Source organism: Podarcis tiliguerta, assembly GCF_965153285.1.
Source record: "Podarcis tiliguerta genome assembly, chromosome: 1".
Lineage (NCBI taxonomy): Eukaryota > Metazoa > Chordata > Lepidosauria > Squamata > Lacertidae > Podarcis > Podarcis tiliguerta.
Window position 1 is genome coordinate 26,907,215 of NC_139534.1, and position 16,283 is coordinate 26,923,497.

Sequence of the window (16,283 nt, forward strand, 5' to 3'; positions counted from 1 at the left end):
GAGTGGTGTTGCTGGTCTCCAGCATCCAGGTGCGTCCTCGCTGCTTGAGTTCCTTCTGCTTGCTTGCCCTCCTCTCCCTCTCGTGTCTTTTCTAAAGGCTCCTGTTCTTCCCCCTCCCTCAGCTCCGGGGCATTCCCTGGCAGCCCCGCAACACTCCCCCCCCCCCCCGTGACGAACGAGTCCTAAATGCCCACAGGCCATTAAGAAAGACTGGTTGTGGTAAGCAGCACAGTAATTATAAAAGCAACATGGATAAAAACAGTCTACATTCCACCAAGAGCTTTATGAAAGTATAATGCAACTATAAATCACACATTAGTTTATATTTATTATTTCAAAGGCCTTTTAAAATATATGACAATGGCTGTAATTGATGAAAGGCTGTTGTTTCATAAACAACAAAATATGACTTTCTGTTTGGCTGATCTTTGTTCCTGACATTTGTCAGTAGTGAAGAATACCCTATGGAGAGACTGTTAAATAGATGGCAATTTGTCTCTATTAACCTGATGGCATGAACCAGCTGATCAGTCTGTTAAATGCTTAGGCAAACAGCATAACTTCAGTTGTTAACAGAAGTATTGTATCAATATTTCTCCCTTCCTACAGTTCCCTTTCCCTGTCCTTTTTGCATTCCCCATTTTATTTATGACGGGTGTTCAGCAACCATATGAGTCACCTTGTATCTCTATCTGCAGCAGGCCTGTGCAGAGGGTGGGGGCAGTTGGGTACACTTGCCCTGGGCCCCGGAGGGCTAAGCCAGATGGTAGGGCCCACCAGGGACTGCCTGCTTTTTTTGTTTGAGTTTATAACTTTATGCTAACAAGACTCCTACCCTGGGCCTCAGACAAGCTCTGCACTGGCCTGATATGCAGCATCCAGAAGCAGCCCAATTTCTTTTGGATCTATTCCATATCATTCCAATTTGATTCATTATTCAGGTCCAAATAATGAAAATCCAAAGATTTGTTTCATCCTTACTGCCTATAATGGAGAATCTAAAAATATAACTTTGTTTGCACAAAAGCGAATGAAATTTGCAGGCAAAAGAATTGCTGCAGAATAGATTAAGCCAGCAAAATTTTAGGCAGAAAACTCTAGGAGTTTTCATGTAGGAAACATTTAATGTGTGTGTTTCTTAAGTCTCTTTCTTATTTTCTGCAAGAATTGGATGTAAATTGTTATTACGGCTGCCGCTTCTGAGAGGATAAAGCCTGCCAAATTTCAGAAAGATAAGAGCAAAAGTTCTGCCACAAGGACAGATTTTACCCTTTTGGGGTGGGAAAATAGAAATGGCATTCCCTCCCCATGTCTTTTGTGAGAAATCAGTTTGAAAGCTAGGGGCCCTGGGTAAGAAACTTGCCTTTGTAGAACTTTTATGAAAACATTGTCCTAAGAATTTGGTTTTTGTTAGCTTTTAATAATATAATTTAGCACAATTAGAAAATAGTAGATACTGCCTATTAATTTTCAAAACATGTAGGGGGTCATTTACAAACACGTTGTGGGCCTGTGCTATTACCATGATAAGTAATAGGGGGGAAATTCATTTGCGAAAAGTGAATGAACAAACACCATTTCTTATGTATCTACATATGAATTTTAATGCAGGCATCCACTGAATTTTGCAGTTGATATGCAGATAATATCGCCATTTATATTTATGAACTACAAGCATTCCATAAATACAGGAAATATGAAATTATCACATCATTGCATGATTAACTTTCAAACTTATATAAATAACAATTATGAATGGAACATATTCAGTTTTCACAAATGCAAATTAGAGAACCATTATTTCATGCATAAATTAGTCTTTCAGATTTGCAATCTACATAATCCTTGTAATAGGAAAGAAGGCTAAAACCCATTGCTTCCTGTCCTTGATCGACAAGGTGAACAATTGACCCTCATCTTTAGATGCCCCATTTACATGTTTAAAAATATATTCCTTTCTTCCTTTCTCTGGACTAAACAATCAACCTTTATAAATGATTTCTGTTTTGGATCACTTAATCCTCCTTCAGTGAAATATAGAAAAGCAAAACCCAACTCAGTGATTAGATTCAAGATGAGAACAGAAATAATAATAACAGTAACGATATATTAATAATTCATTATTAATTGTCAATTATTGTTTGCAGTCTGGGTAGGCTACTGAATTCAAAAATGATGTGTTTGTTAAGTGACTGAGAAGGATATCCAATGCCTTCCTGTTTCTGAAGCATTCCATCCTGTTCATTTTCACAACAAGACTAAATGAGAGCCAGCTGGCATGAATGACATACCTATATTAGCATAACATGAAAGCTTTGCTGTATTATTAATTTCCCATATTAGTCCTCATTTCACTGATGTAATCGAGGAGAAGCTAAATGGTTTAACATTAGGTTGCTTACTAGCAATAAGATTATGCTTAATAACCTAAATAGGGACAGCCATATAAAAAGACGGCAAACTGTACTCAGAGGAGCCAATGGGCCAGAAATGGCCCTGACTCTTTAACAAAAAAGGAACAAATATCACTTAGGAAGGCACATGAAGGCAATCCCCACACAGAAAAAAAAGTGGATTTTTTTGCCCTTGCAGAGGCCCATTTGCCCATCAGACATGGCTTACAGCTGCTATCCAGGGCTGGCATTGAGGCTCTGAAGGAGAAAGCCCACCCCAGGGATAGGGATGCTTATTTATTCTTTTTATGTAGACAATTTTCTACCCCATGGTTATAACATATCTACAGTGGTGGCTGGTACCCATTGGAACTGGTGGAAGGCAGGGGGCCCTATACCCACCCTCCTCATTTATTCCCATTTTAGCCAAATCGTGCCACGGTAGTCTCCTAAAAAGAGCAGCTATGGGTAACATCACAATGGGTTCCAAGGTCGTGGCTCTCTCTGCTCCCTAGAATTTGAAGACTGACACATTGTGCTATAGGGAAGCCTTGTTTTGACGTGTTTGTTTATCATGGACTTTGACTGTGATTCATGACCATCATAGTCTGAAGCAAGGTACAACAAATAAAACATGGGTGCTGAGTTCATTAGCATTTAATGAATAACAAATTGGCTTGCTTCTGCTAGTAATCTGAACTTGTCATCCTCCGGAGTGTTTCCCCCTCCTCTTCGTTTACATTATCTCCTTTCATGCAAATGGAAGGACTACACAAACAAAATTAGATGTGGCAGCTTTCTCCGTAACCAACAACTGGAAGAGGATTCACAAAATGAAATTGCAGAGCTTTCTGTTCCTCTCCATAGTAATGATCAAAGAGGAATTTTGGTAGGCTCTGGTACTCTTTAGCTTTCAATCTATCAACTTGGCCAGGATTCAGATCTTAGGGGAAAGTTTCTTTTCATTGTATTTTAAGCTTATGGTTACACAAGTAGTCAACAATTGCAGGGAGAAGGTTAGGCGGACCACAGTTCAGCATGAGCTCAGAATGGTGAGAGTTTAAAAATACCGTATTTTTCGCTCTATAGGACGCACTGGACCATAGGACACACTGGACCATAGGAGGGGGAGATCAGGGGGGAAAATTCTCCCCCTCTCTGCTCAGCGCCCCTTCAGTGAAGCGGCAGGAGAAACAGAGCTCCTTCCATTTCTCCTCCCGCTTTGCTGAAGGGGCACTGCACAGAGAGGGAAAACTGTGCAGCGCCTCTCCAGCGAAGCGAAGCCTGGAGAGCAAGAGGGATCGGTGTGCACCGACCCCTCTCGCTCTCCAGGCTTCAGGCGGCTATCCGCAAGCCTTCAGAGCACAACGGGAACTCCTGCTGCGCTCCGAAGGCTTGCAAATAGCTGCCTGAAGCCCCCGGAGTACAGTGGGAGTTCACGCTGCACTCCGGGGGCTTCAGGCGGCTTCAGTGAAAGCAACGCGAAGCCTCCAGAGCGCGGGGGGAGCTCTCCCTCTGCGCTTAGGAGGCTTCATGTTGCTATCGCTGAAGCCAAGGACCCTGCATTCGCTCCATAAGACGCACACACATTTCCCCTTAATTTTTTAAGGGGGAAAAGTGCGTCTTATAGAGCGAAAAATACGGTAATTCCTAAAAGGTTTCTTCAGCTATTTTTGAAGCAAGAGGAAGGACAAACAGTAGGTCCTCCATGTGGAGAAGATGGATAAATGCTATTGGGTGACAGAGAGAAGGAAGAACTGCTCCACTTCTGCTTTGCCTGTGTCTTCACCCAAAACAAAAGCAGTGTTCAACCTGGTGATAACAGAATAAATGATCCACAGAGGGAGCTGCAGCCCAAGAGGCAGTGAGGGAACACCTAGCTACTTTAAATGAATTCATATCTCCAGAGCCTCATGAGCTGCACCCAAGGGTATTAAAGGAGATATTTACTTTAAGTAGGTCCTGCTGATATCAATGGCACTTTCTTATGAGTAAACAGGCTTTGGAGCAAGGTCAAAATATGCACACAATACACTGCACCGTTTCCACAAAAAAACAACATAGGACCTCAAACCCAGCTGAAGCAACATGAACGTTATGGCTGCCATATTTCAGCACACATAGCTGTATATTTGAATGATATGTCTGTCTCATTGAAACGGAATAATCGGAATAAGTGCAATTGACAACACTGGTGCGTAAAGTAAACTGCAGAAGTTTCTCATGCACTGCTACGCACCCGTAGATGAAATCTACCGCTTGCTTTTCCCCAGAAGTAACATCACTACAGAGCAGACAGGTTCAAGGTAAAAATCTCACCTGGCTTGTGGTTTCACACTGCAGACATAAAACATGATTATTTCTTCTTGCAGTTGGGCCAGCCTAGGCATAACATAGAAAATCTGATCACAGGTCAGTTAATGGCTTTGATCTTCTTTTTTCTTTTTTAGACTTAAAGGCAAACTGAATCAGAGTCATGGCATTGGGGAGAAGTGATTCAGCCTTTCATCCCAACCTTCCCCCCCCCCAATTTACCTTATTTATTTGATAAATAAGGTTTAACCTAATTTTGAATCTATTTTTCTACACTGCCTTGTGTTGTTTTTACATGACAGGTGGTACAGAAATAGTTTTAACAAATAAATGATGTTTTGCATTACCCTTTGTATTAACTTTAAAAGTGTTCAGTGGGTATATTTTTCTGAGGACAAACTTGTGAAGCCTATCAACTATGTGATTGACCGTCTTCCTGCTGTTGTTTTAGAATTTCTATCAGGAGACGCCCCTCCATTTGGTTAGCCATTGATTCACCATACAGATCTGATGATTATATTGTTATAAAAGTTGGGTGTCTCCCCCTCTCTCTGCCTAGCAGTGGCAAGAGCCCATGGGGTTCCAGGCACTCACCCAGGATTTGTGTTCCTTTGGAGCAGGCATAGGCAAACTCAGCCCTCCAGATGTTTTGGGACTACAACTCCCAAATGACCACTGGTCCTGTTAGCTAGGGATGATGGGAGTTGTAGTCCCAAAACATCTGGAGGGCCGAATTTGCCTATGCCTGCTTTGGAGAATTGAGACATGACAGAGACTGCCGTAGCTTTAAGAAATACAATTTATTCATTTATTTACAGCTTCAGTCTGTATGGAGGGAGTCCAGATCTTACAGGACAGTCCTTTCAAGAGGGGCTTGTACTCCACAGCAGTGTAGCCCTGGAATCCAAGTCATCTCCCCCAGCCAGCAAGCAGCCATCCTGCCCAAGATGGATCCCAGTCTTTCTTCCTTGTTCTTCTTACTAGAACACCTTGCTAAAATACTCTTTGTGGCACCTCACACCTATTTACCCTGGCAAGCTTCCAACCCCCCAGACTCTGTTCATACCTTAGGGCAAGGGGGAAGGACAGTTCTCCTGCACTGCCAATGGTTCTCAATGGTGCCATATTGTTTCTTAATGGTTCTAGGTTGGCCAGGACATTTTGCATAGGCTAGCTCAGGAATTCCTCTGCAGCTGGTATTTATCCCTTCTCACCCCAAATATCTTGCCATTTATTAATTTCTAGGGTTTAGGGGGGTTCCCCAAAAAAACTAGTATAAACGTGTGTACATGAGTATCTGCATTTCTGTTGCACTGATAAGTTGAAAAAATCTGCATGGTTAGCAAAAATATAATGTGAACCCTTCACTTGTATGGAGTTGCATTTCTGCAACTCTTAAAGGTGAAGCAGCCCTCCAATTAAAAGCCTTACTTGGGTTTCAATAGGCAATTTTTACTTCATAGGTAGAGGAAACAATAGAATCAAATGGCAATGTGCTTCTGTAGCAAGTGATCAAGTACTGTTCTTATTGTATTATCTCATTTTCTTTTTTATGCTGAACCAAAACATATGTGAGATGCAATGATCAGTTCATTTGCTTTTTGCAGAAAGAGCAATGCCTTGGCCCTCTAATGCAATCAAGAGCTTCTCACACACATTTCTCTGATCCTTTCAAGCTTGCAAATGGCTTAAGCAAAAGGAAAAAAGGATTTTGAAGTCTGGAGTCATTAGTACAAGATTCCAATTGTAAATGATTACCAACAGGAGGAAAGGGTTTGGTTTTTTTAAGGCTTTTAAAGTGTAAATTAAGGCAGCCACTAGTAGTGGAAATGCCACCTGGAGACATTTATGTGTTTAAAATTAATGGTAACATGTAGGCCTGAAACTGGAAGACCAAAGGATTAACACACTAATAAAGAGATTGTAGTAATGATGATATATAGAATAGACAAATGAAAATAAGAAGGCAAACTGTAAAAACAAGGCAAAACAAAAAATGGTAGGACATGCAAAAGTAATTCCATAGACACACTGGAAGGTTGGCTCAATGTAGTAAATGAGATGAAGGATCACTTCATTAATCCCAAACTAGGCTCTGCAGCAAGTCAATGACAAACCATGGCTATGTATAGGCACTGGAAACTACAGAACACTCAGGAGACAGTGCCTTTGTATTGGCAACACCATCCTAGTGAGTGTCCTATTCTCACAGGGCACCAGAGGGAACAGAGGATTTGCCAAGAACAACAACAAGGGGACAGCAAGGGGCAGGTCCCAACAAGGGAGGGGAGTTGGAATTGAGACTGCAAGAGAGACTCAGCTGGCTGGGGACTGGAGATCTGGATCCCAGGAAGGACCAAATGGGCTGTCAAAAAAGAGCCCCAACCCTGTGACACCTAACACCCTAGTCCAATGCTTTCAACCAATACGGAAGCTAGACTGGTGACTGGCAGCGGCCGCTGAGACCATATAACACTGGTCTTGAAAGACCTACACAGGCTCCCAGTACGTTTACAAGCACAATTCAAAGTGTTGGTGCTGACCTTTAAAGCCCTAAATGGCCTTGGTCCAGTATACCTGAGGGAGCATCTCCACCTCCATCATTCTGCCCGGACGCTGAGGTCCAGCGCCGAGGGCCTTCTGGCGGTTCCCTCACTGCGAGAAGTCAAGTTACAGGGAACCAGGCAGGGGGCCTTCTCGGTAGTGGCACCTGCCCTGTGGAACGCCCTCCCACCAGATGTCAAAGAGAAAAATAACTACCAAACTTTTAGAAGACATCTGAAGGCAGCCCTGTTTAGGGAAGCTTTTAATGTTTCATAGGTTATTGTATTTTAGTGTTTTGTTGGAAGCCGCCCAGAGTGGCTGGGGAAACCCTGCCAGATGGGCAGGGTATAAATAATAAATTATTACTACTACTACTACTACTACTACTACCATGGAACCACCTCTGATGCTGCCTCCTATCACCAAGGGGCCTTCCCCTTCAAGGAAGGTTGCAGAGAGCAAGTGTGAAGAGCCTTTGATTTCAGGGAAAAGGAACACGTCACTTTCTGGATGTTGTTGGACTCAGCCCCAGCCAGTATGGCCAACAATCAGTGTTGCTGGGGGTTGTGGTCCAGCAAGATCTGTGAAATCACAGCTGCCCCATCCCCGCTTTAAGTTGAGATGCCAACGATTGTACCAGCAGCAACACAACACATCTGATTTTAACACAGAGCTCTGGATGATAATGTTCATCTGAATACATAGTGAATTCAAGGTGCCAACTGCCATTAGGGCTCCCAATGTGACAATTGCTAATTGTCATGAAGGAGTCTCTTTTGCAACTTCAGTTATCCAAGGTTTCCTCGCTTATGCACTCAAAAGCCCCCACCCAACTCAGCAGCACTCTCAGTTGCATTTTGTAAATCAATGTCTGTTTAGGACGCAGCAAATGAATTGCACTTGCTGCTGTGTGTCATATGGTTTGAACTGCAATAGCTCATGCATTACAGCATGAGACTCTTAATTTCAAGGTCATGGGTTCAAGCCCCAGGTTGAGTGAAAGATTCCTGCATTGCAGGTGGTTGGACTAGACAGTCCTCGTTGTTCCTTCCAACTCTACAATTCTATGATTCTGTGATAAAGTCTATGGAAAGATATGGAACACTCCTCAGCAGTGCTTAAAGAATTGATGATCAGAGTACTGAATCTTGAAACTAACACTGATACAGGTACAGATACAATATGGCATTAACGCCAAGTCCCTAGATTTAAAATGTGACACTTCTGAGCGTCATAGTCTTCTTTAGAAGAAGCATATCACTAAACAGAATGATTGCATCTTGTCTGTTACTAAAACCCAGTGAAGTACAATATGTCGTTTTGCCTTTAACAGTCTTAGCATTCCAAGTGTTACACCTGAGAAGGATGCAATGAGGGCATGGGAAGAGAAAGGAAGATTCTAGGACCCGGAACCTAAGTTTATAAAGCTATCTGAGAAATATTTACAAGCTAATATCCTTTTGTTAATCATGCTTATTGTTTTCCAACTGTGTATTTAAAGGTAATCCAGGTCACCTGCAATTCTCAGGGTTTGGCATTCTGTTTATAATTCTGCTCTTAATTATTACAAAATTTATTTCTCAATAAATTACATGCTGATGGATTTTCAAGTAATAAGTAGGGCTTCTAAATTCACTGGGGGCTTCGCATATAAAACAGCTGGAAAACGGGCTAAACAGAGAACAGCATAAACATACCACAGGGCCCTGAATGTGAGAAAGAGGACATCTGAGAATGTTCCTGTAATAAATATGATGCTAACAGAGAATAATGAGTTTAAGGAAGATTGTTCAAGAGGGTCTGCTTCCATACTAACTGTAAAACAACACACATTTCTAGTTGTAATGAAACCAGACATTGTTTGCAGCTTTAGCAACATATTTATACCAAGTTTAAATTCAGTAATATTCAGTAGTGAGTTTAAATTCTATCTTTTTCTGTTCCAGTTATGGTTCATTTACTGTTGTGCCCTGGAGATGTTTGTCTTCTAATTTTTGCCATATTTGATAAAGAGATCACATTGTTTTGAATTGCCTTTTATTGCATTTCCATCTGATTTGCTTCTTCCCGTATTTGGTAGTGCATATTTAAATAAAAAAGGAAAAGAAAATCCCTGAAGGGCTACCAGATGGTGCAACTACTGTCAAGCCAGTTTATACTTAAAGCGTGCAGCAAAGTTTTAAATTAGCATTTTCAAAGAGGAACAAACATTCTGCCACTCTGTGTATGTGTGCATGTGTGTGTGCATGCGCACGGGCAATTCAGATATACACACACATGTGCATGTAATGAATGTACATTGTTGCTGTGTGTGCATTGTTTGTTTGCAAACTGGTAACAATGTTGTGTAACCCTTTAAGTTTCACACTTGAAAACTCCCTTACATTTCCTGTTCCACCATTCATATATCCTTCATGGGCAGCCTGCTGTTCTCAAGCAGCTCAGTTTGGCTGGATGTCTGCACATGCCCTGAGATGATAGGTCTGGATTTTCTCTGAGCCAAGATTGCATGAATAATCAGAGGAAGCTATGTATCATATATTCAGGGAAAGTCCCTGAAGTTCCTGCCAACCCTCACAGCACCCCACCATATTGGTGGTTGTATAGGGGGATTTCCCTACAGTGACCTAAAACTTAGACCTTCACATGGGCCATGACATTTAATGCATGCCTAATTAATCTCCCAGAACAAATGCAAAACTCTAATGCAGGTGACACCTCTCATCCAGCTATTATCCCTTGAACGTAATGAATTTCCTCTAGTAAGCATGTTTTGTCCCTATTAAGCATCAATCATTTTATTTGTATGCCACCTTTCCAAAGTTAAAACCATGCCCAAGTCAGCTTACAACATACTTAAAAAATTGCAAAACTACAAACATAACAAAAGTAGTAATAAACAAGAAATAAACCATCGAATTGTACACAACCAAACCACATGAATCAGAAGATCCAAAAGAAAGATCCAAAAAATTAACATAAACAACAGCAGGTCTTCCAGGACTCACAGCCAAGATTGGTTGTTGTTTTTTGCTAAGACACCCATCACCCTTAGACATTCTGCTGCAGTTCTGCAACAAGAAAACTTACGTAAGTGCTATGACAAATGACAGTTCATAATCCATCTTCTGTGGTATTTACCCACCCAGCATTGCCCTTAACAAAATCACCTTCTATATCAAAGTCCATGCCCATGAGGTGGGCCCTTCCCTATCTATAACTGCAAACCAGCATTTCTGACATTGGCTGCTCCACCAGAGGCATGTGAACTACCCAACGTGTTGTTGGAAGCATCAAAGGCCATTTAGCTTTCTTGGAATATGCTCGTCTATTCTGTCAGTATAAACAGCCCAAATTAACTCTCCCCACAGGGATTTCTAACTGCCACATTGGGATGTACAACTAATTTTTCCCCAACCAACTGGGACAACAGTAATAAGTGCTGTACATTTATGTATAACAACAGATGTTCTCAGTCAAAATATGATTTTTAATAGTCATTTGGGACAGTTTCATGTGCATCAGTTTGAGTTTCAGTCCACCCCATCGCAGAGGAACAGGGTAATATATTAAAATCACAAAATACGTAGCACTTACTATATGGCTTAGGTCTAAGTTACCTTCCTCTCCCAATTCCATCATGCCTGCTCCTTAAGAGACCTTATCTAAATTCTAGTTAGGCTGAGAGGGACAAGAGAGGGTCACATCCATAATACAGACAACCTTGCTCCATATGATATGTTTGCAGGGAGATGAGATGATATTGGCTATTTAATTATCTTTTGGTCTCATTTGTTTTTGGGGAGGTAAGATGACACCATGTCAAAACAAGTGTTATCCCACACTTTACAGTGAATTGCCACCATCCTCTCCTTATCACAAAAAGTCTGAGATTTTGTGGATGTGGGTTTCTTGCACCAGACTTCTTAATCATCTATAATTGTGCAATATGAAATTCCCAGCATGGAACTGGATTCCACCTGAAAATAGCAAATGCTACCAACTCCGATACATCCTAAGTAATTTAAGCCAATCCCCACCCCATGAATTTCAAATTCTCACCCCACACACTAATCTTCAGAGGAGATGCTTGTTCATCTCTATTAGAGCTCCTCATCATACATTTATCCTCTATGATATCATTAACTCTAAGCGTCAAAAATATCTTCATTGTCTTAGCAGGGTGCAGCCTTTCTCCTGCTCCAAAATGATACACCAGGCTCACATTCTTCCAAAACAGAGATAAAAGGAGTCTGAGCATGTCTTCAGGTTTTGAATGGCAATGCCATTTTGAAAGCAGATCCTCCCCAAGTCATTTAGAAAATCTTCCAAGGCACTGTATTTTGTATGGCATCTACGGTCTGACCTATCAAATGACACCCAATGTATATTAAAGCAAACTGAAATCTCTCAGTGTTCAGATGGTATACTCTGAATAGATGCAAAACCATTCTCAACTATCTACAGGAGTGCACAATGGGTACATGTTTGAATACAAATTTCAACAATTGTCTGCCGTACAATAATAACAAAAAAAGAGACACAATAGGAGGACACTTCAGCAAAGTCAATTTGAATGAGATGCCCATTTTTCTTTAAAGAGGAAAGATGTTACATTAAAGTGGTCATTCATGATGTAGAAGCAGACACAATAGGACTGGGAGGGAAAGTATGTACAGTTATTTTAGGAAAGTGGAAAGAAATTGTTGCTACATGCGATAAGATAAGCTTATCAATGTACAGCTTGTCTCTCCACCAATGGGTGCAGTAATCATGATGATAAGACTCTAATCTATAAATGGTTTCAGGTGTTCATGGGAAGCCGTGAGAGAAGTGTGGGTTATGCTTCTTCTCATATTTCCAGTAGTAACTTATTTATTTGAGTCATTTTTGAGTCACTTTGAATAAAATGACAGTGACTTACAAACACAGTAAGCAGAGCCATGTGGAATATTAGTTAAGTAGCAGGAAACAGTAGGAATAAATGGACTGTTCTTCAAATGGAGGCATGTAGAAAGTAGACCCACAAGGATGAATATTGAGACCTGTGCTTTTTAACTGGTTACTAAATTAACTAGAGTTAGGGGTGAGCAGTGAGGTGGTCCAGGTTTTTGAAACTTAATAGTTATTGATGTTTAAAACAAAAAGAGATGGCAAAGAGCTCCAAAAGAACCTAACCAAACTGAGGAAAGGGTAGTAAAACGACAGAAGCAATTCAATGTTGCATGTCAAGGCGAATATATATATATATATATATATATATATATATATATATATACGACTAGCAATGAGATATTGGGGTTCTGGTAGTTAGCTCACTGAAGATGTCAACTCAGTGTATGACAACTGTGAAAAAGATGAATTCCACACTAGGGATCATTAGGAAAGGAATGGAAAATTAAACTAATATCATAATGCTGTTAAACCTATGGTACAACCACATTTGGAATACTGTGTACAGTTCTGGTCGCCTTCCCTTAAAAACAAAATTGCAGAGTGACAATAAAAGAGCAACCAAAATTATAAAGGGAAGAAGCAACTTCTCTGTGAAAAAGTAGCTTCATCCCCTTGACAAAGGAAGAGGGAGTGCTCTTGTGTTACAGGTTTCCCAGAGGGAACTGATTGGTCGCTGTGAGACTCAGATGCTGAACTAGTTGGGCCATTGGTTCAATTCAGCAGGCTCTCCTGCTGTTCTTATGGAATTTGAAGCTCTAAAGAAAGTGACCGCTCAAACGGTGAGATTTCAATAAATGGAGCAGCATTCCCAATTGCCATCAGCACTTCCCATGTTGTACTTCTGTTCTCTCCAGCTGCAAGAGGAATCCCAAAGCAGAAATGAAACGCTGTGCTCATGAAATGAGCACTATATCTGTTACAGAAACAACCCCTTCCCTTTTTCGATACAGCTGGTTTAATTAGTGATAGTTTAGCAGCACTTTAGCATAGCTTTTTTGTGGAAAATTGATTAAATGTATGGTCTTTTTTGGGACAAATTAACAAAAGAAAATCTCTAGGAATGCGTAATGAGCTTTTTCAGTGCCGTGTTAATCTCAGTTACCAACAAATGCAAAACGGCTGAAGAAAAATTAGGCATTTTGTAGTGTATTGGGCTTCAACTAATGATGATGATTTGGTGATGTAAAATTAATGCATTTTTAATCAACATATTATTAGAACATCCATTTACATGCAATTATTTTCATGAAGATTTAAGTGCAAAGGGGAAAAAAATGTTGCTGTGCCCGAGACGCAGAAGTGTGGAAATAGGATCTGTAACAGGGGAAAATAACCTCACAACTGTCACACTTCCAAGTTCATTTTCTTCAATAAAAGGACAAAAAAGAATTAAGAGCCAAGCTATGCTTTTGCGATGGGGATTCCCTGCCTCCTCCTTTCACCCTGCAGCCCATTGTGATCACCCAAAGCAGCTGCTCCTGAGGGTTAGGACACACAAACACACATGCACAATGACACAGGATGTGGTTTGGAGGGCTGCATATGGAGATGCATCAGAAATTGCCTTATACCGAGTCAGGTATTGTCTCCATCAAGACTGGCAGCAGCTCTGCAAGGTCTGAGACAAGGGCCTCTCCCAGCCCCTTCTAAGAGCTGTTTGACAGTGGAATTTGCTGCCAAAGAGTGTGGTGGAGTCTCCTTCTTTGGAGCTCTTTAAGCAGAGGCTTGACAACCATATGTCAGGGGTGCTCTGATGGTGTTTCCTGCTTGGCAGGGGGTTGGACTCGATGGCCCTTGTGGTCTCTTCCAACTCTATGATTCTATGATTCTAAAAAGCCCAACCTTCTGCATGCAAGCAGTGCTTTTTCTTCCAGCCAGAGTGTGCCAGAACACAGTTCGGGCACCTCTCAGGTGGGTGCCATTATGGGCCGGGGCTCCCCTGCCCGCTTCTTGCCTTTACATACTTCTGAGACGCCCCAAATGAACATTTCAAGTCAGAGCAGTAGCTGGCCAGCGGCGTGAGTCCTAACCTTTTTAAAAGATCTATGACTCCAGCCCGCTCCTAGCCATGATTGGCCAAGCTATGGGGCGAGGCCAACTTGTATTTCCTTTTCTTCCATCCTTTTCTCACACACAATTTTGTGTAAGGACCCTTCCAAGCTGCCCTCGCCGTCCACCTGAATCTAAAAAAGAGGGAGGCGGGGGACGCATTTATTTGACCTGCACCAGAACCAGAGGGCGACCCCCCAAACCAGCTTGCTATGATTTTTAGCACCTCCATGAGTGGTGAACGCAGCCATCGTCAAACCGGCATCTGTTCAGGGCTGCCCCGAGTCTCCTGGTGACTTACTGTAAGAGCTTTGTGGTGACTTCTGGCACCTATTTTTCTTGGAAAAAGCACTGCATACAAGTCACATGCTCCACCACCTTCTCTGTGAGAAGTAGCAGCAGTAGCAGGAGACTCCAAGTGTGAGTTGGAGTGGCTTTCATACGTATAAAAGGCTCTCTGGATCCTGCCCAGTGAATGCGAAGTATCTGGTCCTTTCCTACTCACTCTGCAGCTGGGCATGCAACAGCTCTAACACAAAAACAGACTGGGAAAGATTTCTACATAAAGGGCACATTGAAAGAGGAAGGTTGTGGACTACAGCTCCCATCAGCCCCAGTGAAGTTAGCCAGTAGCCCAGGGTGATGGGAAACGTAGTCCACAACAATAGGAGGGATCCAAATATTCATAGATCATAGAACCGGAAGGAATCTTGAGGATCATCTAGCCCAACCCCCTGCAATGCAGGAATATGCAGCTATCCCTTACGGGGATCGAACCTGCAACCATGGCGTTATCAGCACCACACTCTAGCAGATTGAGGTATCCCTTGTAACTACTTTCCTGTAAAAATAATTAAAACAGTCACTCACCAGATGGTATTTTGAGGCATTTTAAGATAAGCAATTTTGTCATTTTAGAAGATCTTATTATTGAACTGCTTATAAAAAGAGTAAGTAGACACCTGGGCACAGTGGCGTAGCATGGGGGGTGCCGGCCGCACCGGGTGTAACATCTGGGGGTTTGGGGGCGCAAATTACTTGCCTTGCCCCGGGTGCTGACAACCCACGCTACGCCACTGCCTGGGCAGAAAGTAAAACTGAATCACGCTCCCTGTTTTCATGCTACTTTGACATGTCTGAAATGGAGGCTCACACATGGCCCCCGTGGGAAGCTCCCATTTTGAAGAAGCGCAAAGATGGGAAGAACAAGCCCTCTCTGCTCAGAATTTCACCATACATTAAATGGATTATATTGCTGCATGCCACCCCAATCTCCGAGCGGTGCAAGATTCCAGGGGGTTCACATTTCCATTTGGAATGAGGCACAGCAGAAACTGCGGTGTCTTTATGACACATGGTTTATTTATATGCAACCTGAGCCTATGACAGAGGGGTTCACAGAATCAACAACCTAAAGGGGTATTGTTTCTCCCATAGCCTTGGATTCAAACAGAAATCAGATATGGCTCTGTCGCTATGGCTTTCCAGCCCTCCCCCTGTCTTTCTATCAGCCAGTTGATGGAGGGGGTCCACCCATTTTGCCTCTGATGCTGAGCCGCTTCATTTGTTCAGTAATGGCTCATTAGGTAGGCTATCACCTCACCAGGAAGCTAGCCTGGCTATTCCAAGAATTAGAACGGAGGCCAAGCATTCAGCCTAACACATACCCACACACTTGAAAACTCATAATTATATTTACTATCACTGAGGGTTGCCATGAGGAATTATATTTGTACAGTTCTGTGTGAATATGAAACTCTACACAGACACTACACAAGTCTCTTGTTTTCTCAAATTATAACTTAATCCCTCAGGGACATATGGGACTTAGCTACATTAGTCAAAAACCAGCATTTTGAATGAGTTATAAACATGCAACACCAGATGGCGCTGGAGAGCGAAAAAATTCTATGCGATTTTCCATAGTGTTCCCCCCCCCCCCTTTTGTTATAACGGTTTAATTTCTGCTTATTTATAGTGTTGTTGGTTTTTCCCTTTGTGTGGATCCACCCACGGAGACTTCATCAA

The 16,283-nt window shown here is 42.0% G+C and overlaps 1 protein-coding gene across 1 annotated transcript in view; it reads right to left on the reverse strand.

Moving 5' to 3' along the window:
* The window catches only part of LOC310680055 (uncharacterized protein), a gene marked incomplete at its 3' end in the record, with an annotated part of 113,015 nt that overhangs the window by 35,779 nt on the left and 60,953 nt on the right, over positions 1-16,283 (reverse strand). The window contains exon 3 of the mRNA XM_083446225.1: positions 4,713-4,775. Within this exon, the coding sequence (XP_083302351.1) occupies positions 4,713-4,775 (63 nt within the window). The remainder of the gene's footprint in view (positions 1-4,712; positions 4,776-16,283) is intronic.